A 24,935-nucleotide genomic window follows, 5' to 3' on the forward strand; every position below is an offset into this window, starting at 1 on the left:
CCAAAATAATAAAACTGCTATTTAGCCATGTCTGTCTCAGGATGATGGAGTTCAGGATTTTATCATTTAGGTGCATGTGTTGTAGAGTAGAGAAAGAGGAGTAGGGTAATGTCTCAGAGTTGTGAGAATCAGTTATGCTACAAATTGTGATATTACAAATGCACTGCTAGAAGCTGTCAGCACTGCTGAGATACACTGTATAACATTTATTAGACTTTGAAGCATATTTCCACACAGACACGTGACATATAGTAGCTAAAAGACACACTTCTTCTGATGCTTGTTTGAAGTCTGGCTGGACTGACCACATCTGAAGTATCCTCCTTTTGTTATGCGAGTCTGCAAGCATGACTATAAATAGGTACAAGGAGCATGTGGCGATGGCTGCATGCTTTGCTCTGCTTATCTCTGTAACAGAGCATGTTTCATTCTCATGTTTGTGTTTACATGACATCAATCAAATCTCTTAATAATTTAAAAAACTTGGGAATAAGATTAGATCATTACGCAGCATGACCTTGTATCATGTGACTAAATAGGAAATGTGATGATGGAGAGGTGTAAATTACTGATAGTCTACAATGGGGACAACAGGTAATGAAATTTTTAATTTTATCTTCCCATCCTGCTCCAGAAAATGTGTCACATGTGAATAAAATGCAATACCAAATTATACAGGGTGGAGTTACTAAATGATCATGGAATTTAAGCATTACTGCCTTCTGACATTATAGCACACCCATTAGTGACTCATTCTATTGGCAATTTTTTCCTCGCCATAAACCACGTGACTACCAGCCGTCACCACAGCAACCACAAACCGCGTCAAGATGTCATTCCAAATCCAATCCAAAGTTGTGTGTAAATATTTTTATTTTTATTCCTTATGTTGTATTTTATTCTTTGTTGCATATCTATTCAATAAAAATGTTTTTTCACCTCCTTGCGCCATGTTGAGCTTTTGCCCACAATGCATTGTGGTCTATATTGACTGGTCTAGTGACCATTAATGCTCACTACTTTTCAAGATGCATTGTGGGTAATTTTGAGTGCCCTACTTTTTTCTCTCTGGACATTCGTACACCCCGACAAAATGGTGTGGCCCTTACATAGGACACTATGTAGGGAGTAGGGTGCACATTTGGACACAGTCCACGTCTCATTGAAATGAGACGTATTTGTATTCTAATGCAGCTTTTAGGACGATCCAAAGACTTTAGTTTATGCAGATGCTGCAAGCAGGCTTGTTGACTAGAAACTTTTTGAAAGATGTTTGGCAGGATGTTATCACAATGAAACAAGACATAAAATAGACTTTGTGACTAAATTAAGTCAGCATGAACAAGAGCCTTTCCTTTTTGACTGCTTTGTTTAATCTTTTCACTGCAGGTATGCTGTTACTAGTAATTAATGAGGGTTGTCTATGTGATGACAGACATCTTGGGAGCAAACGATTAATTGTCCATCAGCACTGACCTCTGCTTAATGTATATTACCGCAAGTGTCTTTATCTGGCATCTAGTTCTTTTCTTTTGTCAATCAGATGTCTCTTAATCTGATGTTACACAGTTTTTTATATTAAATTTTATATCTTCTCTGTTGAATTTTCCTCTCCTTTCCTTTTAGCTTATGTGCTACAAGTCAAGGTTGAGATGGAATTGGAGATCCAGCAGTGTGAGAAAACCAAAGCTGTCAGAGAGGAACAGCTGGAGCATCTCACTCAGATCTGTCAGGAGCAGGCTGTGAGTTTGGCCTCAGTTTTACATGAAATAAAATCCTACAAAACTTTTACAACCACAGTGTTTTTATGATGGTGCATATATAATACTAAAAATACTTGAGGAAGACGGAGCCTTAAAGGCACATTGGACAAAGGCACACGTGAATAATTTTGGCTTGAATTTGAATCAGTTTTTCAATTAGTCACACAGGTATTGCTGGTCTAAAGCTGCCAGTTCAACTGCTGCCAGAGGAGGGCAGCAATACCACACAAACAAGTCAAGGCTTTCAGCAGACCTCGGCGTTCACGCAGACCCAACCTGGAAAATGGAGACTTTAGAATATATTATGGAAGGCTTTCTGACTAATTTCATTTACAGAAAATCCGGGACATAAATTGTAATAAATAAAAAAACTTCTCATAAATCACCCCAAAAAATGTAAGAAATTCTTTTCAGGCAAATTCAAGCAATTGTTTTGCATTAATAATTACATGTATAGTTTAGCTTGAAACATGTCATGTGGGCTTACATGGCCTCATGTGTGAGGTTATTTGGATAATCTATAATGCATCTTTATGTCCCTGACTGTTTGTGATGTTGATTGAATTTAAATGCATGTGACCAAATTCTTTCTCTCACTTTTTCCTGCTCCTTTTTCTTTTGTTTACTGCCTTTCTTCATCTGTGTTCTCTCACTTCTCTCTGATTTGTTTTCCGCTCCTTTTATTTTTCCATTTTCTTTTTTTTTCTACCCCCATTTTATCTGTGTCAAACTAAATATTATATTTTATACACATTATATTTTTAATCTCTTTTGACTCTTGATTCATTTACACACCTTACTTTTCACTTTCTCCATATACATGTATTCACCCACCATCTTCAGTTTGAGATCAGGCAGCTTAGAGCCCATCTGGCCCAGCAGGACCTGGACCTTGCCGCTGAACGTGAAGCAGCCATGCAGATACACCATGTGTGGGGCAAGCAGGGCAGGAGTTTTCAGGTCGTAGAAGGTTTGACGCCTGGGGAGTCTGACGATGAGGGCGGTCAGAGAAACCCCAGGGAGCCACATGCCAGTGCAGGTGTGATATTGTTCAGAAAGCTGTGCTTGTAAGAATTAAGTTGAAGGACATTGGAAATGGACTTTAAATGTCTTTAAATCATCTGAGCGAGTTATGACAGATAAATTCAGAAAGTGAAAATGGTTGCATCTAAAATAACAGTTTATGGTATTAGAACATATGCTAATTTGAACACACACAGATCCAAATGCAATTTTTGCTTGAGAAAGCAGCATGACAAACCGGCAGAGAAATGCAGCATAAAGTATGTACATAATTGTGTGGAACAAAAAGTCTGTAACAAGGTAACATCAGGCGACCTGGATGCCAGAGCTGTGTACAGTTAATCTGGTGCAGTAGCCCTGGAGCATCTTAGAGGCCAAGCTCTTAGCCCCTTCATGCTCGCACACAACACCCATCTGACCGGAGGCGCTGTGGGATCAATGCAAAGGCAAAAAAGCTTTTAGGATCTGATTAATCCTGGAGAAAACAAGCATGTTCTCTAACACTACGTCAGGCTACGTAGGCTTCTGTCACGCCCCAATCATCTCTCCTATTGACCCCTTGTGGTGAGCCCAGCCCAGCCAATTCAGAACACTTGGGCTATTTCAGGTACAGAGTGCTCTGTGCATTGGGCCTTGTTCGGAGAGAGTGGGCTCCTGTCAACATCTGTTCCCCACCTGGAAACCACAATAGGGCACCAGGAGGCCCCTCGGTGGCCACAATATTACCCCAAGGGCATAGTGGCAAATCTGGCTCATAGAAACATGCAGGGCTTTTTACAGAAACATGGTCACTGGATAAGCACGTAGGCCACAGGGCTCAAGTCAAGTCAGATAAACTCAAATCCAGTCAAATCTATTTGTACTCTCCAACATTTAAGTCTCTTTGACCTGCATGATGCCATCCAACTATCAGGGGCTTTTATGAAAGCAGTGACCTTTATAGAAATTACTCTCTTACAAAACTAATGAGTTAAATGCCTTAAAATACTAAATCACATAGATATAACCCTTTAATGTTCACACTAAAAAAAATGTTTTGGGACAATAATAAAAAGAAAACTCAATATTATTAATAGTTTAAATAACAGCTAATAACATAGTAAGAATAGTTAAATAGTGAAAACATGACTAAATAATGAGATAACAAACACTTACTTTTGATATTACATACCCAAACCAAGTGGCAAAGATGGCTCAGGCAGGTTTACTTTAACAAATATTTAATAACCTTCATTATGGTCACTGACAAAATTGCTCAACCAAATGGTAGAGCAGGCAGTTAAAGGGTGAAAGACATTGTGGTAACAATAACTGTGTAACCTCAATCATTGTCACGTGGGAGGTGGGTAAACAACCCAATCGGATCTAAACGGCTCTCAAAATGTTAAGCTCAAGATGTCTCTACTTAAAACAAGTAGCGTTAGATGCTGAGAGAGCATTGTGCTCACAGAGCTTTCTCTGCTGCAATATCACTGTAACAATAGTAAATTTAGTTGCTTTCAGCTTGTTCCACTGAAAAGGACACTTCAGGTTACCCAACTGTACCGCTGAAACTCATGTCACACTGTAAGATGTTGCCATGCTTGCAGATCTGTGAGGTTAATGTCAGTACAACAGGAACCTTTTAAATGGGTACCATTCTCACCTTGCTTAGCTTAGTTTGTTCACATGCAAGTGTATGCAAATTTAAACTAAAACTACAGTTGAGGCTAATTAAAATGTTGAACAAACTTATATTTAGACCAGCTGATTGCACATGAGCCTCGTGTGGTTTATTAAGATCTGTTGTGCCGAGACATAATTTGAGGTATCTCCATTTAACCGCAGGTTCTGCCCCCTCCACTTCACCTGTGGTGTAGAACTAATGCTTCACCCATTAAAATTACAGTTGAGTTTTGAACTAGGAGGACCTCAGCATGTCATCTCTTCTTTACTTTCTGCATGACAGCCCAGTAACTTGAGTGTCATAGGTAGAAGAGAAGAGCCTCTTATGTATGCTGGACAGCCCATTCTTTTTCCTTAAAACTCATGTGTTATTAATTGTGGAGTGATTGTCTCAGTCGTGTTTTAGTGAGTGCAATGCTTCCTCTCTCGGGGTGGCTCATGGATTAATATTTTAGACTGAAAAATAAATGAAATTACCCATCAGAGTCTACTGGATGTCCCACGGGACAGGGGCTAGCACTCAGGGTACTCTGGGCTCGCACTCAGCCAGCGAACAGTGAGCTCAAGACCAATCAAGCGAGCAGAAGAGCATAGCAGATCACAGCCATTCGCTATGCACACTGAGGCCAGCCAGGCTGCAGGGATCGGGGACTGAACAAAGAGCTCCCAGCTTCTCTCACCCCAACCCCACCCTCTCCCAGTTTAGTTCTAGCGCACTAAGGTGCAGCTAATGTACAGTGGAGCAGTGTGTGCATGATCCTGACCACTTGCCAAGCATCCATGGCCTGGGGCACAAGTCCTCTCTGTCAATATTATGTTGTAAACATAAGAGATATATTCCATTTGGACTGACTTGTGCTGTGATTACTGAAATGGACCCAAGGTACAGACAAAAAGGTGTAAAATTAAATAATTCACAATCAAATAGTTTTTTTTTCATGTGTATATGATATTCTAACCAATATAATCTTAACCAAAATTACACTGTATATATATATATATATATATATATATATATACATATATATATATATATAAATGCCCATGGTATTCAGTGACATATAGTTAGTAAATCATTGATATTAGAATAATTCATCATAAGAGTTGATCCGAGAGCATACAAAACAAGGTCTTATAAGTCCAAACAAACATGTAAATACATGCAGTATCGTACATCTTAAATGCAACTGTTTTTGTGTGGGTGTTTGACTAGGACCATAAAGTGGTGGTAAGGAAGAAAAACAGGAAAGATTGCTTACTGCATGAGAGAGAAATATGAAATAATAAAGAAATAATAGACCCTGTTCATTTGTTTTCAATTATATTCTAGTATTTTATTCCAAACATGACTACAAAAATAAAAATAAAGTAATAATAATAATAATAATAATAATGTGATTTGTGTATAAATTTGTCTATTTTTGTTCTAACTCAGATCCAGTTGTGCGTGATGACATGAACAATTACATCAGTCAGTATTACAGTGAAGCCAGCAGTGGTAAGTAATTGTCACAAACAAATATTTATTCCACTTCATAGAAAGATGTAAAACTTTTGTGTACCATCACCCCATAATAATCTATTTGGTAAACATTTAAAAGTGAGTTATTTTGCATGCCAAAATTTTAATTCATACAGCCACATTTCTTGTTAAATGTCTGCTTTCTTGACCAGCTATGTGACTGTCTTTTTTTTCCACCCAAAATGTGATTGGCCATTTAGATGCTGGAGCATCTGGCCTAGGGACCCGAGTCATCACCACGGCAGCCATTGACGTCCACCTCCCCACTACTACTAACCCCATCCAGTCAAATCCAGTGCTTGCTATGGAGCGGGTAAGCAGTGCTGTGAGTGACGCCTCCACCAGCATATCACGGTCTAGCGGCAGCCTTACAGCCCGCCCTCACAGCCTAAGCAGCCACACCCCGGGCTCATCCATGACAGACTGCAGTAGCAGCGCAGCTCAGGACCTCAGTCTGAGCTACAGCTCCCATCACTGTTGCCCTCCTTCCTTCTCAGGCCAGGACCCCTGCAGGGACCCCAGCATGGTGGTACAGGAGCTACTCTCCTCCCTTTCTGAGGACTCTTGCCTTGCTCAAAAGGGCCTGGTGGTAGATCCCGTAAACCTTAAGCTTCCCAGTCCTACTGGCTCAGAAAATGCCAGTCCTGAGCTGGAAAACAGAATAAACATCTTCAATCGCAGGAACCAAGAGGAGAGGCGAGGCCGTGGAAGGGGATGTGTTCTCCTGCAGACCAAGCCACTAATCCATCTGCAGGGCAGCTCCACTGAGCCATCTTTGGAGGAGAAGTACCGACTTCTTGGCCCATCTGACTCACCTTTGGGGCATATGCCCGACACATAAGCTACATTTACACAGAAACAGAAGCTTTTCTTCTCTTTTTACTGCCATCCTTTGTTGGCAATATCTGATCTCTTGTGACAAGTCAAACCTCACGAGAGGGACCACATAAGATATAAAAATGGGATTTTTCTGTTGCTGTGTAAAACCAGTCATAGCCAATACAGAGCAAGCTTAAGCTGTAGCTTCCAGCTTGGAGAAATGACTAAAGGAATTCTGAGGCCCTTTGCCATACTGTCCAACCTCCTCTGTTCCCGCTAAATTGATTTTTGAAATCAGATAAGCCTGGATATAGCACAACAAAGACTAAAATATCCCAGTCATGGGAATCTTATGTGTTCTTGGACACATTCTTTATCAGGAATTCTCACTTTGAACAGGTCAGAAATGCACTGAAGAATTAAAACCAGCAAAGGGCCATTCAAGCCTGTAGTGAACTAGAACAGAAATGCTGAACAAATTTCAAGCTGTTAAAGGAGCATTTTCTATTGCTTTTTCTCATATCTTCTTTCTTTTCATTTGTATGATCAACTTTAAATGTTCAACATGCTGTTCTTTGCACAAACAGCCACAGGGTACATGTAACACAGGACTAACTACTGAAATTACCCCGCTCCTCCTTTTTTACCTTTGCCTTTCTGTCACCCTTTTGTTTGATTTGAAACCATGAAACACGCTCAAAAACCTGTTAAATAACATTTTTTGTTTAAAAAAAAATATTAGTAAGGGTATATTTGTGTGGATTGAATGAAAAGGCATCTGAATGGACTCTACATATTAAACTAGACCAGAGTGCTTGTAGCATGAACCTTTAAAAGATACATGCCATACATGGCGAGCAAATTTCTTTGCACTTTAATGTTTACAGACACTTTTGTAAACTTGATATGGAGGAAATTGTTGCCAAAATGGAGGTGTTGTTGTCTGAATAAAAACAGCAAGAATAAAAGTTAGTATTTCCTTAACTGCTCATAGATTTTTGACTCTGGTTGGGACATCATATTATGAAATTTAAAACTGTGCCACAGACTCAGTGGGTAAATCATTTTAAAGCCATCCAATCAGAGACATTCTTCTCATCACTGGACTCCACATTATTTCATTAGCATCATCTTAGTTGCATTTGGTTCTGAAAACTCTAAATTATTCAAGGTTATTAGCATTAAACTTGTCACAACAGCCACTGATTGGTGAAGTCACTGCAATGTATGACACTGAGAACAACCTAATTACCCCCTCATATCATTAATTCAGAGGATAAAAACTGCTGTACCATTTTGTTGCTTGTCAAATGTTTACAACTATCCAGAGAGTGTTTTAATTGTTAATAACGGTGATATTACAGCTGTTACAATTAAGTTATCAACACAAATTTGGATTGTAGGTTTTCTTTTAAATATTGCCAGTAATAAAACTTTAGCTTTAACACAGAATTGAAAACAACTTTAAACAATTAAAAATATATATTTATTCATTTAGAAAATACTGCCACTATAAAGAGGTACACCATTCCTAGGTTGCAATCTGTATGTGACCTTTGTTCTGCTAATGTTTGTGTAGACTGTGTATTTAAAATGTTAAGGCAATGCACAAACACGTGTTTTATTTATGGAATCTGTATCCTTTGTCTTAAACAGATTAATGACATTTCATTATTATTGATTAATTAACATTTAACATTTAAGGTATGCGTTAAAAAGCTGAGTTATACGTTTATTTAACTTTTTATATATTTTTGCTGTTGCATTCATTTAATATTTAGATTAACCATGGCTTCAAAATAGTCTGACTAGTTTAAACTGGAAGTGAACTTTATCATTCTTTATTTATAATTATCTATCATTTATTATTATTTTGAGAAAAGGTGCAAAATCATAATGCATATAAAAAGAGCTGATAAAAATGTAAATATAGTAAATATAGTAAATTAAGTTTACTAGATAAAAATGTTGCCCCCAAACAGTTTTAGCTTAGTCGGTTAATTTTCTTCTGCTTTTCAAATCAGACATCAGTCATTTAAAGTTATTGAAACAAAGATTTCACCCCAAAAAAAAAAAAAAAAAAAAAAAAAAAAGATCTGAACAGCTGGCATGTAAGTTGATAACCTGCATCTGAAACCTACTAGCTATTACGAGACCCAGCACATCAATCTCATTTACAACGTAACAACATGCCTATTGCATGCCATGGTACAAGTAAATAAATAATGATCTCCTTGGCTCTTTACTCACACAAAGGAATCCTGATGAATATGGGTGCAGAACCCTGGGTTGGCTCCTATCTATCATAATCACCTTTGTATTAATGTATCAAGTGGATGTTTAGTACATCTATTCTAAACCCTTTTCAAACCGGCCAGCCATGTAAAAGAAGAGTTAAACTCATATTGCTCAATTTCCAGTGCCACCCTGAGTGAAACTAATCAGTGTGGATCACCCAGTGTCTTTGTAGAGGTAAAAGTTGCTAATAACTGCAGAAAAACTGTCTAATGCCTTTTTATTACTAACGGGTAGATTAAAAGTTTGCCTAAATGATTCACATTGTCAGTACCCATCATACCCTTCAGTCTGGGTTGACAGTAGGATTCTGACAGGCATGAGGCAATGTGAGGACCTTTAGGAGACATGCTAAAGAGTAAATTGCTTTTGGGACCTCTCCAATGAAATCAAGGGTACAGTCCCTGTCACACTCACAGGAAGATAAGTGAATTAACAGTGACCATTAGACTCTTAATAATAGAAATGTTTTAATAATGGCACAGAGGGAGTCACTTTAACTGCATTAACATTACATGATCATTGTTTTCATTTTCATTCGCAGATGACAACCAATGGTCTGCAAGATAAGATCAACATTTGTCTTTAGTGTACTAAGACTTTGGGGAAAAAAGAACTTTTTTCCTTCTAGTTGATTTTTCATAAAGATGTTTAGAGCTCATGTTCATAAGCACACGTTGGCATTATTCTTAGATATTAATATTAATCATGGCCTACATGTGCAGAATGCATCTCAATAATCAAGCTCACACAGAGGATTTTCACCAAACTTTGGTTGAGATGTTTTATCAGCTCTGTGGAGTTTTATGGGATTTTTTTTTTTTTTTTGTCTAATTAGTGTTGATTTTCCCACCTGGAATGTTATTGATATATTCCTGATGTTTTAATAGCGTTAGCTAATGCAGTAACGAAAAATCTCAAAGAAAGGAAGATATTTTATTTTGGTTTTGGTAGAGACAGCAAACAGAAGGTACTAAGCTTGTATTTACTAAGTTATCCTCTTTATTTGCTCATGAACGTTATAAATATAATATTATTCATGCATCCATTGGCATAGAAGCAGACTTTTCATTGGCTTTGGCAATAGTGAGTTTTCTTTTTTTTTAAGTAGCTGAGTTTTTATTTTTTATTTTTTTGTGAAAACACTAATTTTTGAAAAATTGTCCTACAGTGTTTTTAGATTATGTGTTGTTGGAATGATTTCCACTGGTAATACTGGTGGTTTTAAACATCAGCTATAATGATGAGTTACCATGGACAATAGTAATGCCCTGGATTCAGAGTCCACATCCAGAGAAAATAAAAAGAAAAGGCCTCAGAAAGGGGACAGGAGTAAAATGAAGAGCAAGGAGGAGGAACTTTCATTATTTCTTCCCTCAGTCATAATGGAGAGTGTGAGATCATTGGCAGATAGTGGACAAGCATCCACAGCATTGTGTGTTTCACCAAGACATGGCTGTAGAAACATCAATAAGTCAATTGTTTTTGGGGCAAACAGAGACAGTGAGTAACAAGAGTAAATGAGGGGGGCTGCAGTGTTTGTAGTGATTGGATTAATCTTTTTAGGTTCTTTTAAACAAAAACATACATTACAAAAATCATTAGTTGACCATAAAGACCATGTAAGTAAGAAGCTATTTGCTTAAATGTAGTACTTTAGTATGGTACATATTTAAGATACTTGCACTTTGTGTATTTATATTAATGCTACTCAAAACACCACGTTTTTTTTTTTAACTATTTACCCTATTCTCTAGTACATATATATTTGACAGATTTAGATTTGAATAAGGCTGCCATTAAAATAGGCATTTACACAAATCATAGTACAATAAGCTTTAAAACATTGTTTAAGACCAAACTTGTAGTTTCAGAATATATTTGGGTTTTAATGGTTTACAAAAAGTGCAGCGACATCATGGAGATGCTTTCTTTGTCTATTAATTTTTCACAGCTATACTAGTGAGGGTTTTCTGCTCTTTAAACTTTTCATGGGATTTTCAAAACTATTTTCTAGGATGTTCCTGCACAAACTACAGTTCAGCCAATGAGGTTCATTTTTCATATAACTTTAAGAAAGAAAAAATGACCCACTGAAATACTTTGAAAAAGATATCTTAAAAATGAAAATAAAAAAATGTTGTTCGAGAGGAATCTACTGATTTATGTTGAAAGCAACAGTGGTTCTGTTTATGACTTGGATTTATTTTCAAGTGTATTGTTAAGATTTTAAACACAGCAGATGACAGACACCAAACAGCTGGGTATATAAATGAAAATGTCTCATTGAGAACAAATAGATGTGGGGAATAGGACTGCATTACTGCTGCGGTCTGACAGATTCAGAACACATCTCACGCAGGACACTCCTTCATGAGGCTCTGAAGCAGGAGAAAAATACAAATAAATTATACATCATTTTTTAAAAAGCTTCCCAGGTTCTCTTTTTGAAACATATTTCTTAAGTGCTCAAGATTCAGAGGTTTGCCTGGTGGAACAAATCCACTCAAGAGACCGTTGTCATGGTTACAGAAGATTTCTTTCTTTCTTTCTTTCTTTCTTTCTTTCTTTCTTTTTTTTTTTTTTTTTTTTTGCATTTCCATAAACATTTTCTTTTGGTGCCTTCCCCTCAGATGCTTACTTTGCTTCTTTGAACCAAAGTGGGTCAACAACAAAAGAGCAGAGGTAAATTAGAAAGAAGACCCACTAAGTGACCAAACTAAATCACTTCAGTCCTCTGAGGATATATTATTAATTATTAAATTATATTGTTTTAAACTTAACCAAGTAAAGATCAGAAAAAATACTTGCATTTGATTTGATGTTTTTTTTCATAAATAAACAAACAAGAAAAAAAAAAGCTGTATTGAATGGTTTCTGCATAATCAATCAAAAGAAGATGTATTCTAGTTAGTCGTGTGATAAACACAAGGACACCAGTGCCTCAGTCCTCTGGGAAACAGAACATGACATCACTCTATGAAACAAGCTACCAAACATCACAATTAAATTAGTGGTCAAATGTATAAGTATGTCGCTATGCATGACTGGCCAAAAGAGCGCCAAGAGACAGAAAGAAACAAACATTTTTAAATTTGAATCATAAATCTTTAGGGAAATGGCTGCCAGTTCCAACTTTTCTGAAATCCTGTATAGATCAAATAAATGTTTATTTTCTTTGTGCTGCTTCTGCAACAAGCACAAAAACATGCTGGTCACTAAAATATGTCAGTCAAACAAATCAAGACTAATATTACAACAATGAGCTCATTTCCTTCTCAATTAAATCAGTTCATAAACTATTAATCTGAAACCAGTCAAAAACCAGCATCCACTTTGTGAAATGTTTATCCCCCAAAGTAAAGTTACTGTTAGGTACTAATGGCTGATTTTTGTTTCAGTGGAACATATCAGATGCTTAGCAGGATCTCTGGTCACTGGGGCACACACTGCCTTTTTGATCTAGTAGCCTTCAACTTAGTCTGATTTGGTAGCCTTTGCTAAATCACAATCTCAGTGCCGGCCAGAGCTCAGGGTGTCTGCCAGCCCATGCTGGGGCCCTGCAAGCATTTCCATCTGGCCCCTGGGGAGTCGCACATCAATTGCTCTCAGCTAAATGCACTCACATATGAATATTTCAGTACAATTTAATGTTTCAGCTACAGCCCCAAAGGAGCAGAGCATCAATTTGTGAACACAGTTCTCCCGGAGTTAAAAGCCAGACCGGATAATACAGTATGAAAGGCGCTGTCAATCTAGAGTCTTTTTTTTCACTTGAGAGAAAAAAAAAGAAAAAAAAGAAAAAAGAAAGAAAAGCAGGTTCCTTTGACTTTCAAAGTTTCCTCTGGAAATGTGATGCCGACTGAAGCAGCAGCAGGCAACTTTTGGTTCACCAGAGTCTATAGTGGATTTGCCAAGCTGAGTTAGTTTTCCCACAGCTCTGGCAGCTCTGCCACTTGGTCTCAACATGCCCACACAAACACAAACACACACAGCTGGTGGATGGTGTGGGTCAGAGACTCCTGCACCTGCTGTCCTGTTGATAAAATACCCCAAGGTGATGCTGAAACCTCTTCCTTCACACTGCAAAGCTTCCCACAGGTGTAAGAACATGAGTGCTTTACAAAACAAGCAGATCATGACAGATCGTCTGTCAGCTGGTCAGTAAGCAGAATCCAACAGAGCACAGAGGAAGACTGACGTCTGCACAGCCACAAATATCATTTAATCATCAAATTGTCCACATACAGAAAGCAATACTTTGACTTCATGCTACTGTTAAAACTAATTATTGGTTTTATTATCAATTTATCAATGAAATGCATTTCTTTGTTGTATTCATTAAATGATCAGCATTTATATTCAGTCTCAGAGAGCTACAGAAAGATTGTACCCCAAATTTCTTCTGTTTTCTATTCAACACAAAATATCCCAGACAAAGATAGATAACAATTTTAAATCCTCATATCTGAGAAACACTGATGCCTGAAAAATGGCTCAAACATTACAACAATAATAAGAAAACCTTACCATTTGATTGACAGTTGCCAAAAATCTACAATATATGGCTCCACGGAAGTGAATTAAAAAGGCACAATATAAAAATAATTTGTATAACGTAATTAGTAAAATGTGGTCTATGGTCGTGAAAACAGGTTATAGTGTCTTTTTTTTAGCACATTGCATGTTAAAACATGTTAATAAGCTTGATACATCAAGCGTCTTATTCCAGCTCATTGAATCAAGGGATTAAAATACACCAAAATCCACAAGCATCCTGTTAAATCTGAGACAAAAAGACTTACAATAAACTCTAAATAGAGCTAGTCTACACGATAAAAAACAATGGATCTGTTAACTGTAAAACAGTGGCACAACAATGGACTGTTTTGCATTAAAAAGTGTATCAAACTAATTTACTTTCCATTCAGTTTTTTTTCAGTTTTCTTAAATGTCATGCATTTAGTGATGTAATTGTTTTGATTAATCTAAACAGAGGTGCTTCTTTTCTCACTTAAGTGACACAGCCTCTTGTTAGAGCTGCTGGAGAGCAACACGATTCCCACTCTGTGCTGACAAGAGTAGCTGATAGTAAAATACAAGATGCATATTTGTAAAATAAAACAGGCGACTGACAGTTACACTAATAAGATAATAATGGCACAGGTTCTCCTGCCTAACAATGCAGAGCTGCCCTGAGGCACCAATCAAAAATTAAAACTAATTATCATGTGAATTTTGCATTACCTCTGACAAATTATGAATTATAAATCTGCAACATGGTTCCCCTCTCAGTATGACCTCACTTGCATGTGGATGTGATTTTTCTGTTTTGCAGAAGACTTGTCACAAAATAAATAACTGTAGTTGAATGCTACATTACTGCCGTGGCACTGAAAACAATTTGTGAAATTTAAGTCATGTTTTCAAAACCATAGTTTTGTTTTTAAACCTTAACCAGTTGTTTTCAGAAGATAGCTGATAAAAATATTTTCACAGAAGAGCCTGAGCATCTGTTTTAATTTTAGATTTGGCAGACTGGACATGAGACTGGACAGAAAGGACTTGAAGACAAATTGGTGTTGGATCTGGTAAACAACTCATCTAATGTGACTGATAGAAAAGTCCACAAGTAAGAACCTGTATGACAATTTTGGGTTGCATGAGATTTAAACTTGGTTCTCTTATGACAGCCTGTTCTTTGATGCCACCATCCTACCCCTCCCATCTACTTTTAAGCCTTTTGGAACACTTAATAGTTGCGTAATATCACTTTTGTGACAGTTTAATGAAACTGAAAAACATAGCCAAGTTATAATTTGCAAAGGATGTCAAAGCTTAATTTTTGAGCCTTTATTATAAGATGTCCCTGTTTTGCATTGTGGACAAATGCAGCATCAAAGATTCTGACTTGAAGTTGTTTTCCTCCAGGACAACAAACAGGTTAAGAGAAAGAGAAAGAGAGAGAGAGAGAGAGAGAGAGAGAGAGAGAGAGAGAGAGAGAGAGAGAGAGAGAGCGAGCGAGAGAGAAAGAGAGAGAGAGAGAGAGAGAAAGAGAGGGAAAAACCCATATACAGTCAAAAGAACACACACAACTCACATTCTCAGACACTCACACACATTCCAGGCTTCTCAATGAGCACAGTAATTTAAAAATTCAGTTCTTCAGATAGATCATGCAGCTGCATGAAATTATCCTGAACTCATCCTGAGTACATTGAAAAAAAATTCCAACTGAAGGGAAACTAGAGTTGTGTGTTTCTGTTTTTGTTTTTTGTTAGTGTGTTTTTTAGTGTGTTTCTTTTTACAGCCATAAATGAGAAGTCATAAAACACCAGGCAGCTCATCCAAAATGGAAGAAGTTGTTAGTTGTTGGCAAAAATGCAAAAAATAATTTTATTTTTAATTTTATTTTGGTAATGGTTTTTTAATGTGAAGCAAGCTGGGGGAGAGGGGGGGGGGGGGGGGGGGGGATTGACCCAATGCCCCATTGCAACAACAGATGTACACAAACTGGCACAGCTTCAACTGAAGCTTGGGGAGTTTGAGTGAATGGCTCCTGTAAATAACGTCTGACAATAAAGGCAAAGTGCCATAGAACCCTGAGACCTTGGAGAGACCGCGACTCACTGAGAAAAGTTATTTGGATGCACCCTTGAATTCTAAACACGCACATTTGGCCTTGCCAAAATTTTAATGGATTAGTTCAGTCATACCAGAATATATATTTCATGTGTTTAATGCGCCCAATCCAACTCGATTAAAGGTTCTTCTGGGACATCATGCCACGAGTGACATCTAACGCTAGACCACATCAAACAGCTATTAACAATGATGCTGCAGATGATAATTCCTGTCACTGCATATTTTTATATTTGAATGAAATGCTTGTAAATTTAACATTTGACCTGCAAAATTAGCTAAGTATTGACCTCAAATAATGCTTTGCTTGACATTAGCATGTCATTTGTCTTTGTGCTGCCACACCACAAAGAAGAAAAATGCTACGCTATTGTTGTTTGAAGCACTTACTGAATTTACCCCATCATAAGTCTCATCGGCTTATTTGACGCCACGTCTAAGCTAAGAAGCTCGAAGAAGCCAGTCATGTTTTGTGAAGTTCTTGCAGATCTTTAGTGACAGTTACTGTACAAACAAAAATAATATGGTGGACTTGGTGAACCTGGTTTAAAACAAGACAATTTGAAATTCAAAATTTTTTGACAACAACAAATAGGATGCAGGACCATTGCATCATTGCATACCACATATTGTCCTAATATTGAGCTAAATTAAACCTAAGAATGCCTGGGAATAAAGATCCATATGAGCTGAAACAATTAATAAACGAAATTTATGGCTTTCTGCAGCTTTTGCAAACACAACACATAAAAACAGGAGTGTCCAGCTCTGGATCTTGAGGGCCACAATCCTGCAGATTTTAAATGTTTCCCTGCTCCAACACATCTGGCTCAAATTAATAAGCCATTGTGCAGAACTTCATAGGCTTTTGAATCCATTTAATTTGAGTCAAGTGTGTTGGAGCAGAGAAGAAGTGAAAACCCACTGGACAGTGGCCCTCCAGGACTGACTGTTTTTTTATTTTTTGCCTAAAGACATAACATACAAAATGTTAAAAACAGAATCTTTAGATGTACACAACCACTGTGATTTAAATTCACTATGCATCATAATTTCTGTATCTTCTTAGGAAATATTTTACCTCTGCTCCAGCAGACAAGTTGAGACATGTTTTCTGCCAAGTGTACCGATACTGCAACTGTTTTATTGTGGTAAACATTTTAGCAGTACAAAGTGAGATGTTTTCCACAATCTAAAAATGAAAGTAAAATTTAATCTCGTCTCGATGTACTTGCAACCCTAACAAGAGGCTTATTTCCAGAAATTCCAGCTTTCAGAGATGTTTGTTTTTTCCCAGTGAACGTTTACATGAGACTTCACTTGCCTTTAGAAGCGACTCCAAAAATGTTTGTAAAGAAAAAGAAAAATCTGGGAATAAGAGATATTTTTTTTATTCTTTAGAACATGATGAGGGAGAACAGCAGTGGGATAATGTACCATAGTGGCAGATTTAGTGGAAATTCATACACTACGATAATGTCAGAAATAATGTCATTAAAATCTTTGGAAGTTGTAGTATTATGAATTATTTACTATAAATAATTGACAATCTCGACTTGCATTTGAATGAATCCTTGCATGCAGTATTTTTCTTTTATTAGATCCATCTAACCACCTAGCCGCTGCAGGTTTTAAGTGATGGTTGGACCTTTCTGTGCTCAGATACTGTAGCAGTTCCACTCAGATATAACTTCCCACACGTTGCAGTAGTGATGCTGTTCATTGTTTTACTCTGTGATAGTTACTTTTGTTCCCCGTTACTGTAGTTTAAGTAATAAATCAGCATGTGTTAAAAACAACACTAAGCCACAGCACCTTTTGTGTGAAGTGTTTTAGCAGGCAAACAGTTTGACTTGGTTATAGCTATGATTGACATTAAGAAAATGTCATCACATTAATCAAATGGTCCTTGTTCACAATTTACAGCTGAACACAGGCTGCACGGATGTTCCAATAGATAACACTTGTGAGAATAATATTCTGAAATTTAATTTCTTGAAGTTGTGATATAAAATAAGTATTCCATTGCTCAAACTGTATTTATTTGACAAGTACTGCATCATTTGATGAGCTAAAATACATCAAAATCTATTTTAGTATTTTAAGACATTATTTACATTTTATGACTGAATGCATGTAGAACCTATAAACAGCATTGTTTTGTCCTGATTTGACCATGAAGTACCACCAAGATGCTGGTAATCACTGTCAACCTTCCACTCACAAACCTGCATAAAATTCTCATTTACTTGATGCATGGCATCCCTGCCAGCATGTCAGCTAACCAAGGACTATCCTGAACACAGTCTTTAACCTATGTTTTCCTGATTTGAGACATTAGTTAAGAAAGAAAATCTTTTTACATTTTTATTCATCCTCTTTTTTTTTCACTAAATTTTCAGTATGCATTGGCTGCATAATGTTTCTGTCAATAGAAATGCTTTGACAATCAGTCCTATAAAAATAAGTCTTGCTCCAATCTTCCCTTTAGCTTTGTATCTTTCGTCTCTTACACTACAGTGTATTTCGCATTTCAACAGCCAGTTCATGTCCGACCTTTGGTAAGTGCAGTTTTTGTTTTCAACCAGTAGATGACGCCATTCTCGAATGGATGATGAGGCAGCCAGAGCATGAGCTTTTTAAATCTCCTTATACATGCTGAATTAATGCTAAATACAACTAATGACTGTGAGAACCGACCGTTTCACTTTTAATATAATTTTTCACAAGATAATAAAAGCAATCATTTTTAGAGTTTTCTTTGTCAAAGAGCAACAAACTCTTGCAATCTCATGAAGCCATATTTTTTAATCTAAATGATACTGGGACTTAAAGAAGTGCATTTAAGAATGTAAAACAGATAGATATGTATTCCAAGCAATTGGGGGATGGAAAAAATCAAATCAATGTTATAAACTGTGACGTGAAACATCTTAATTTCACTAATAAGTTCCTGTTTAATTGAGAAAACACGACTGTAACAATTATACTTTAATTGAAATTTTTGGGATTTTTCAGTGATAAATGATTTTTGATGATGATGATGATAATAAAATTGTAATTTATTTTACAAACACTGTCATTCGCTTCTTTGGAGCATTTCGATTTGATCTTCCTTAGAGATAACAAAATATCAACATCTGCATTTCTAATTTTTTTGCCATCCATCCACATCAAGGTCTTTTTTCTCTTAGACCTGTGAAGGAGTGCAGTGGGACGATTGGAGAGTCCGGTGTTAACGTCATGACGTCATAAGGGAAGCGTGTGGGAGCCTGTAGCCACTTCGGCCCCCCTCCGGTCCGGAGAGACACAAGTTATCTGGGAGGCAGCCGAAAGGCCAGTCATCTCCTCACATCTTTTTCTGCATCTACCACAATCCCCATTATCCTTCCTGTATGGTGGATATTATTTTCAGCTCTTCTTTCTTGGGTGATATGGGGGATCATTCCAAAAGTAAGTACGCTAAAGTGTTCGGTGGAGTTTTTAGTGGCGGAATTTGTGTCCGTCGCAGTGTCATTATTTGGTGGGGTATGACAGCATATATTAAGCGGTGCATCGATTAATAGAATGATTTTCTTTAAAGAAATGTAGATTTGCGGGCTATTACTTGGTTGTGCACTTTGGACGAGCTTTTATGAAACGAAACACAACAGTGTTTTGCTTCATGAATATTGGCTAAAGCCAGCAGCTGTTATATAACAGCAAAGGCGGTTCTGTTTGCAAAAAGAACAGTTCTCTGGAAAAATGAGGGGGAATAGAATCCTGGCTATGAGTAAAAAATAATAAATACAACGACTGTGGTGTTAATTCGGCTGCGTTTTCAGTCTGTGGTTACAAGGCTGTGGGTTCTTTGCAGAGAAGCCAGGATTCGCGATGTGTGTAGGATGTGGAAGTCAGATCCATGACCAGTACATACTGAGAGTCTCTCCCGACCTGGAGTGGCATGCAGCCTGCTTGAAGTGTGCAGAGTGCAGCCAGTACCTGGATGAGACCTGCACTTGTTTCGTCCGGGACGGCAAAACCTATTGCAAAAGAGATTATGTAAGGTACGAGTTTGGTCATATTTATCTCATGTTAATTCATATTAGTTGTTGTAGATGTAAAGTCAATTTTTGACGTGAAATAAAAATTAAGAATGACAATTTTAAAACATAGGAAATTGACCATGACAAGAGAAAAATAAAATAAAACATTTAAAGACAATATTACGCAGAGGAAGCATATTCACACAAAGTTATCATTTTCATTCAAAACAAAACAAAAACTTACAACTCCGCATTTTTAGCCGAATGTTTGCTATGCAATTTCATTAATTTTCTCCAAGATTTTAAATTCTCTAAACGACATTCAATTTTGCAGGCTGTTTGGAATAAAATGCGCAAAATGCAACCTGGGATTCAGCAGCAGCGATTTAGTGATGAGGGCTCGGGATAACGTGTACCACATCGAGTGCTTTCGGTGCTCGGTGTGCAGCAGACAACTGCTGCCGGGGGACGAATTCTCTCTGCGGGAAGAGGAGCTGCTGTGCCGGGCGGACCACAGCCTGTTGCTGGAGAGGAGCTCTGCTGGGAGCCCCATCAGCCCCGGACACATCCACTCAAACAGACCACTGCACTTGGCAGGTCAGATTATTATTATTATTATTATTATTATTACTATTATTATTATTATTATTATTATTATTATTATTATTATTATATAAAGGACTGGTAAAGGGACGTTTAAACTTATCAAACCAACGTTTTTGGTAGAAAATATATTGCCTTTATGTTAGGCTAAATTTTCTTTGTCCAGGCTCAACATCAAGATAATTTATCTGTTTTTTGTTTGGCCGGGCTTGGTGTGCGCGCGCGCTTCGACCTTTCTTTAGGCTAATTTCATAATTGATCTCATTAGCGGTAACCTGCTCTGCTGCCATTATCTAAATAATCTGGTATTTGAGTCGCGGTTGTGGTAGTGGGTGTAGGCCTGTGTCCGCATGTTTGTGTTTTTGGAAAATCATCCTGCCAAAGATAGAAATGCGTGAATGTCCGCCAGCTTCCTGCTTGAGGTAAAATTGATTAAGGCTGCACAGCTCAGTGCATTTCCAAAAGCCTCAACAGTTCAACATGAAAACATTTTTCAGTTGCGTTATTTCTAATTATGAGGGCAAATTTTTGTCATATCAAACATTAAGCGTCAGCAATGCAAGATATAAGGTATTTTGGAAAGTCTTGGAAAGGTTTCATCACATGTTTAAGCTTTAAATGTTTAAATATTTCAGAGATTTAGGCTGATCATTAAAAAAAAAAAAAAAAAAGGAAGTAAAAGAAAAAAAAACTTTCTCAGCCTGGTGAACATCTGCTACCCTAGACAAGCCCCCCTAAGAGGATGTAAGAGACAAAACTGTGCAACTTGAATTGATTGGGCAGAAGCATTAAAATATTTTAGGTTTTTGTGCCGCCTTATGATTGGTGTCTTTTCTCCTCCGTCCTCAGCAGACCCCGTGGCGGTGCGGCAGGCCCCGCATCGGAATCATGTCCACAAGCAGTCGGAAAAGACAACGCGAGTGAGGACGGTCCTGAACGAGAAACAGCTCCACACGTTGCGGACCTGCTATAATGCCAACCCGAGGCCGGATGCACTAATGAAGGAGCAGCTGGTTGAGATGACCGGCCTGAGTCCCAGGGTGATCCGGGTGTGGTTCCAGAATAAACGCTGCAAGGACAAAAAAAAGTCCATCCTCATGAAGCAGCTCCAGCAGCAGCAGCACAGTGATAAGACTGTAAGCATCTTCGTAAGTTTGACTACTTCTTTACTCTTTACAACTGGTTATTTGTTTCAAGTCATGACGAGGCTAAATGTGCATTTTTTCTGTCTCTTTCTGTTTGAGGCTGTTATCTGCACAGGCAGTGGTTTGATTTGCGACTTATTTATTTATTTACTTTTTTCTTAGTGACTTGTAAACTTCCGCATTCATTTACTTTACTGACACTGAAGCGCAATACAATCTTTCCAGTTAGCTTCACATCTATGCTTTATTCAAACTTCACTTCAGTGAATTATGAATTGATATTTGGACACAGTTGCTTGACCAGAAAAATAAAGTGTCCTCTGCAAATAGTCTATATCAGCATCAGTTGTCTTTTTTTTTTTTTTTACCGTAAGACGTTGATTTGTCTTTTCTCTGTGCTAGAAAAAGGGGCCTCCCTCCCATTTTTATCTTAAAACAAACAAACAAAAAACAAACAAAACATACACGAATTTTGCATTTATTGGAAATAAGCAAGCGAATGTCAGGATATCATAGATATCTATTGCAGAATAGAGAGTCTTTAAAAAAATATATAATCTTATTTTTTCTCAGAATCTGCAAGGCCTCACAGGAACACCTCTTGTGGCGGGAAGTCCTATTCGACATGAGAGCACTGTTCAGGGAAACCCTGTCGAGGTTCAGACCTACCAGCCTCCGTGGAAAGCCCTGAGTGAATTTGCCCTGCAGAGCGACCTGGACCAGCCAGCCTTTCAACAATTGGTGTGTGTTCATGACAGACTGAGTCAGATGTTGCTCTCTCTCTCTCTCTCTCTCTCTCTCTCTCTCTCTCTCTCTCTCTATCTATCTATCTATCTATCTATCTATCTATCTATCTATCTATCTATCTGGCACATGCACGCTAATAAAAAAACGATTTTATATGGCTCATTGTTCTACAAATCAGAAAGCTGAAATATCAGTACAAACAACACAGTTTCCAAAGTGAAAGCAGCAGATCTGATCATTTGTTTCCCCCCTTCAGGTGTCTTTCTCTGAATCGGGCTCTCTCGGAAACTCATCGGGCAGCGACGTAACTTCTTTGTCCTCTCAGTTACCGGACACTCCGAACAGTATGGTACCCAGCCCGGTGGAGACGTGAAACGAGGCCACACGGACCTAGTGGTCTCCCAACCCATCTACTACCCCCTACCCCCCACCCCCTCCACCACCACTTCCACCGCCTCTGCAAGGACAATTTGCAGCACGAACACCATACCCCTCCTCCCCTGCGCCTACCCGCATGTGACCAGCTCATCACATCATCCAAACAGCAAGGAGAGCCTTTTTTTCTTTTATTTCTTGACAAGGAGGAGATGATGGAACAAAGAGAGCACCAACTGACTTTTTAATTTCTTTTATTTTTTAAACATTTTTTTAGATCTCGTTGACAAAAAACAAAACAAACAAAACAAACAAACAAAAAAAAAACAAAACAAAAAAAAAACAAAACAAAACAAACAAACAAAAAAAAAAAACAAAAACAAAAAACGAGCAGAATAATTGATGCATGACTTGATATGGAGAATAAGTTGTACAGAAGACCTCCCGGTGGACATACAAGAAACCTTCCCTCAGAAACAATTGGAACATTTCCATAGATGGACTTTCTGCGGTTTCAGTGTGATCATATTGTGTCTTGTTTCTTCGACATGAGAATTTTTTTGATACATGAATTACGTTGTCGAGTCCAGTTTACTCTTTGTCTTAAGGTCAGAGCATGATAATCTGCTAAGTATTCGTGTTGTAAAATACTTTATCTTAAGGACAAGATACAGATTGTTTGAGCTTCTCGAACAAAAAGTAAATTATTGTTATATTATTTATTGTTAGGAAAGCGATTTGTTAAGGGATTATTAACTAATGAAATAAAATAATAAAAAAAGAATACATCAAGTGTCTTCGTGACCAGTCTTTGACGCAGTTATTAGCCACATTGCATTGAATTAGCAAAACTATAGTATGTTTAGAGTCTGGTCTAAAGTAAACAACTTTCTTCTGCTTTCTTTTGCACAGATCTAATTTAAAAAAATAAATAAATAAAATATATAATAAATATTTGACAGCCATATTCACTGTTCAATTTCAAATGAGAAAAACAAACCCCTTCTCCTCCAGACAGTGGGTGTTTTTTTCATTTCAAAAACAAATGCAAAGCTTCTTCTAAGGCCGTGTTTGTTGAGTTATCTCTCGGGTTAAAACAAGTAAAACAAGCATGCATTTCTCTCGCGCTGAATATGCTGTTTGTCCCGTTCAACCTACATGAAGGTGGCCCGAACCTTATGGCTCTGCAGCCTTATCACCCCGCTCCATCTCGCGGTGTTTTGCCTTCGGTTATATGGCAGGAATCGGCCCAGTGGTCATTTACTATCTTGGGGGCAAAAATCTGCTGTAAATTGTGCTCAGTCCAGTTACTCTGGTTGAGCCACAAGCTGGTCTAGACAGCGCGCAGGGATCGGCGACCTCTTATCTAGCCCTGGCATCACCTGCAAGCGATACACTGACTGAAGCCACAACAAACTAAACACCCCCACCTTAGACACACACACAGCCCATCAGAAAAGACCCTCGTGACTGAGAGCAGCTCGTAAAGGGTCATTTCACCTCTTCGGTTTATTTTCTTTGGCTGAATTGCGTTATTGCAAACGGGTCGGGTCAGTCTAGAGGACATCTCAGACTAAATCCACTGACCCCTTCATACTGTGTGTAGGACAGGCAAATAAAATGTGAGTGATACCTTCTCTCATTTTAATTTTATTTAGCTTTCCCCTATGCTCATTGGTCACAATTATTTGGTGTTCAAAAAATATAGATTGTAAACCCCATGCAGATTTTCTGCATAGTAGCCTTCTACTATGCAGACTATATATATATATAGTGTGTGTGTGTGTTTGTCTTTTTCTCGTTTCTCCTTTGTTTTGTGCAACATTTCACCCTTTTTAAATAAAAATGAGAACAAAAAGAGTCAGTGATATACCAAATGATTAGTAGGCATTGAGACATTTTGATATTTGCAGGGCGGGCATTTTATTGTTGTTGTTTTCAGTACACTTGCAGTGTCTTAATCGGAAGCTTGAATGACAAAAGACAGATCATAGATTTGTAATTGAGCTATTTCAAAGAAGATACGCAAACAATGCGTGCAGATTACGATAAGGCAGATAAGCGAAGAATAACAATGGGGTTTACAGACGAGAATGCAAGGCCCATTAACTTTCCTCTGCAGAAAATCATTATAGGGCTGTATATGATCCCAAAACAACTCATTTCCAGCTCGGATGCTGACTATAACTCTACATCTGAACGGCGAGAGAAACAGATCTAATTGGTCTAATTAATCCCATTAATTCTTATATAAGAAAAAAATGCATGTTTTTTTCTTATATAAGAAGAGACGAAAATTTAAAAACAACAT

General features: G+C 37.7%; 2 protein-coding genes across 8 annotated transcripts in view; both read left to right on the forward strand.

Annotated features, from left to right (window-relative positions):
• Positions 1-7,776, forward strand: part of LOC121645906 (transmembrane protein 266-like) — a 45,099-nt gene extending 37,323 nt beyond the window's left edge. For 2 of the 3 annotated variants that reach the window (XM_041994685.1, XM_041994694.1), the window contains 4 exons: positions 1,627-1,742; positions 2,607-2,802; positions 5,887-5,949; positions 6,174-7,776. In XM_041994685.1, coding sequence (XP_041850619.1) covers positions 1,627-1,742; positions 2,607-2,802; positions 5,887-5,949; positions 6,174-6,814 — 1,016 coding nt within the window. In that variant the 3' untranslated portion in view covers positions 6,815-7,776. The remainder of the gene's footprint in view (positions 1-1,626; positions 1,743-2,606; positions 2,803-5,886; positions 5,950-6,173) is intronic. The other variant, XM_041994703.1, reaches the window with a different exon arrangement.
• Positions 7,777-18,020: 10,244 nt separating this feature from the next.
• isl2b (ISL LIM homeobox 2b) lies at positions 18,021-23,388 on the forward strand. Of its 5 annotated transcripts, none has more exons than XM_041980650.1 (6): positions 18,021-19,182; positions 19,586-19,775; positions 20,089-20,351; positions 21,207-21,505; positions 22,076-22,243; positions 22,506-23,388. In XM_041980650.1, the coding sequence occupies exons 1-6, from the start codon at positions 19,125-19,127 to the stop codon at positions 22,620-22,622; spliced, it is 1,095 nt and encodes a 364-aa protein (XP_041836584.1). In that variant the 5' UTR covers positions 18,021-19,124; the 3' UTR covers positions 22,623-23,388. The 5 variants fall into 5 exon arrangements, with proteins under 5 accessions (XP_041836584.1, XP_041836740.1, XP_041836662.1 ...); XM_041980806.1 differs by having other exon boundaries at positions 21,207-21,493; XM_041980728.1 differs by having other exon boundaries at positions 21,210-21,505.
• Positions 23,389-24,935: the final 1,547 nt, after the last annotated feature.

The sequence above is a fragment of the Melanotaenia boesemani genome, chromosome 1 (genome assembly GCF_017639745.1).
Source record: "Melanotaenia boesemani isolate fMelBoe1 chromosome 1, fMelBoe1.pri, whole genome shotgun sequence".
In the NCBI taxonomy this organism is placed as follows: domain Eukaryota; kingdom Metazoa; phylum Chordata; class Actinopteri; order Atheriniformes; family Melanotaeniidae; genus Melanotaenia; species Melanotaenia boesemani.